At 65.2% G+C, this 1,099-nt stretch overlaps 1 protein-coding gene across 1 annotated transcript in view; it reads right to left on the bottom strand.

The window, feature by feature from the left end:
* Window positions 1–133: 133 nt before the first annotated feature.
* KIRREL3 (kin of IRRE like 3 (Drosophila)) overlaps window positions 134–1,099 on the bottom strand; it is a 160,299-nt gene continuing 159,333 nt past the window's right edge. Inside the window, 2 exon segments of the mRNA XM_009890829.1 lie at window positions 134–577; window positions 1,047–1,094. Coding sequence (XP_009889131.1) covers window positions 134–577; window positions 1,047–1,094 — 492 coding nt within the window.

Below are 1,099 nucleotides of genomic sequence, written 5' to 3'. Positions count from 1 at the left end.
GGTTTTTTTGGGGAGGGGGAGGGTGTCTAGGAGCGGGGGGCTGGATCCGGCCTCTTCCCACCGCAGCTTCCCGGCGGGCGCGACTGTCCTAGCGCGAAGCCACGGCGCCCGCGCGGAGGGTCCCGAAGCGTCCTCAAACGTGCGTCTGCATCCGCCTCTGCAGGGGCCGGCTGGGGTCCGAGTTTTGGGAAGAAGACTGGGAATGATGGGAGGAGGAGGCGGAAGCCTTGCTGGCCTTGTCGAACTGCACGTAGCCGTCCTGCTTGCCGCTGCTGCTGATGCTGCTGTCGCACTGGGTGTCGAGGAAGGAGCTGCTGTCGCTCATGGAGCCCCGCTGGAACTCGCGCTCGCACAGCTCGATGGAGCTGCTGCCCATGCCCAGCACGAAGCGTTGGCTGTAGTCGTAGAGGCGGCTCTGCCCGCTCAAGGTGCTGTAGATGTTGGTGAAGGACATGCCAGTGGGCACCCGTTGCTTGCTGGCGGGGCGCAGGTCCGCCGGGCAGCCCGACAGCGAGATGGTGGGGGTGGAGTGGTGTTCCTTGAAGGTGTTCACGCTGTAGTAGCCGTTGGTGGGGTCCTGGAGGGATGGGGGTGGTGGGGTGGGTTGGTGGTGCCCACCTTCCATGAGTGCCACCCACCCATGATGCGCGAGAGGACACCCTCAACCACCCAACCCCTCCTGCCCGCAGCGTCAGATGCCACCAACACATCCCAAATGGGGGCAGAGGGTGGGACGGGTGTCCCTTGCGCCCCACTCTCCTGGCACACGTGCTGGGACAAGAAAACGGCACCAGAGCCTCCCTCCCTGCGCAGGCCACCCTTGGGGACACCAGGGGACACGGCACAAGGACAGAAAGCCTGGAAGAAGCAATGCTGGGCGAGGGACAAGCTGTTCCTGCCCTGCGGCAGCACCCCGGGGTGCCACCACCGCCTTGGCCACGTGCTCCGTCCCCTCTTGCAGGAGTGATCTGGGGGGGGTTTTGATCCACATCTGCCCACGAGGCTGGGGACAGAGGGGTGGCCCGTGTCCCCAGGGTCCGGCTCACCTTCAGGTTTTGAAACTCCTTCTCCTCTTCCTTGAGCACCTCGAGCTGCTTCA

This window comes from Charadrius vociferus, unplaced genomic scaffold, assembly GCF_000708025.1.
Source record: "Charadrius vociferus isolate BGI_N301 unplaced genomic scaffold, ASM70802v2 scaffold858, whole genome shotgun sequence".
NCBI classification, from domain to species: Eukaryota; Metazoa; Chordata; class Aves; order Charadriiformes; family Charadriidae; genus Charadrius; species Charadrius vociferus.
This window is presented reverse-complemented; position numbering and strand designations above follow the sequence as displayed.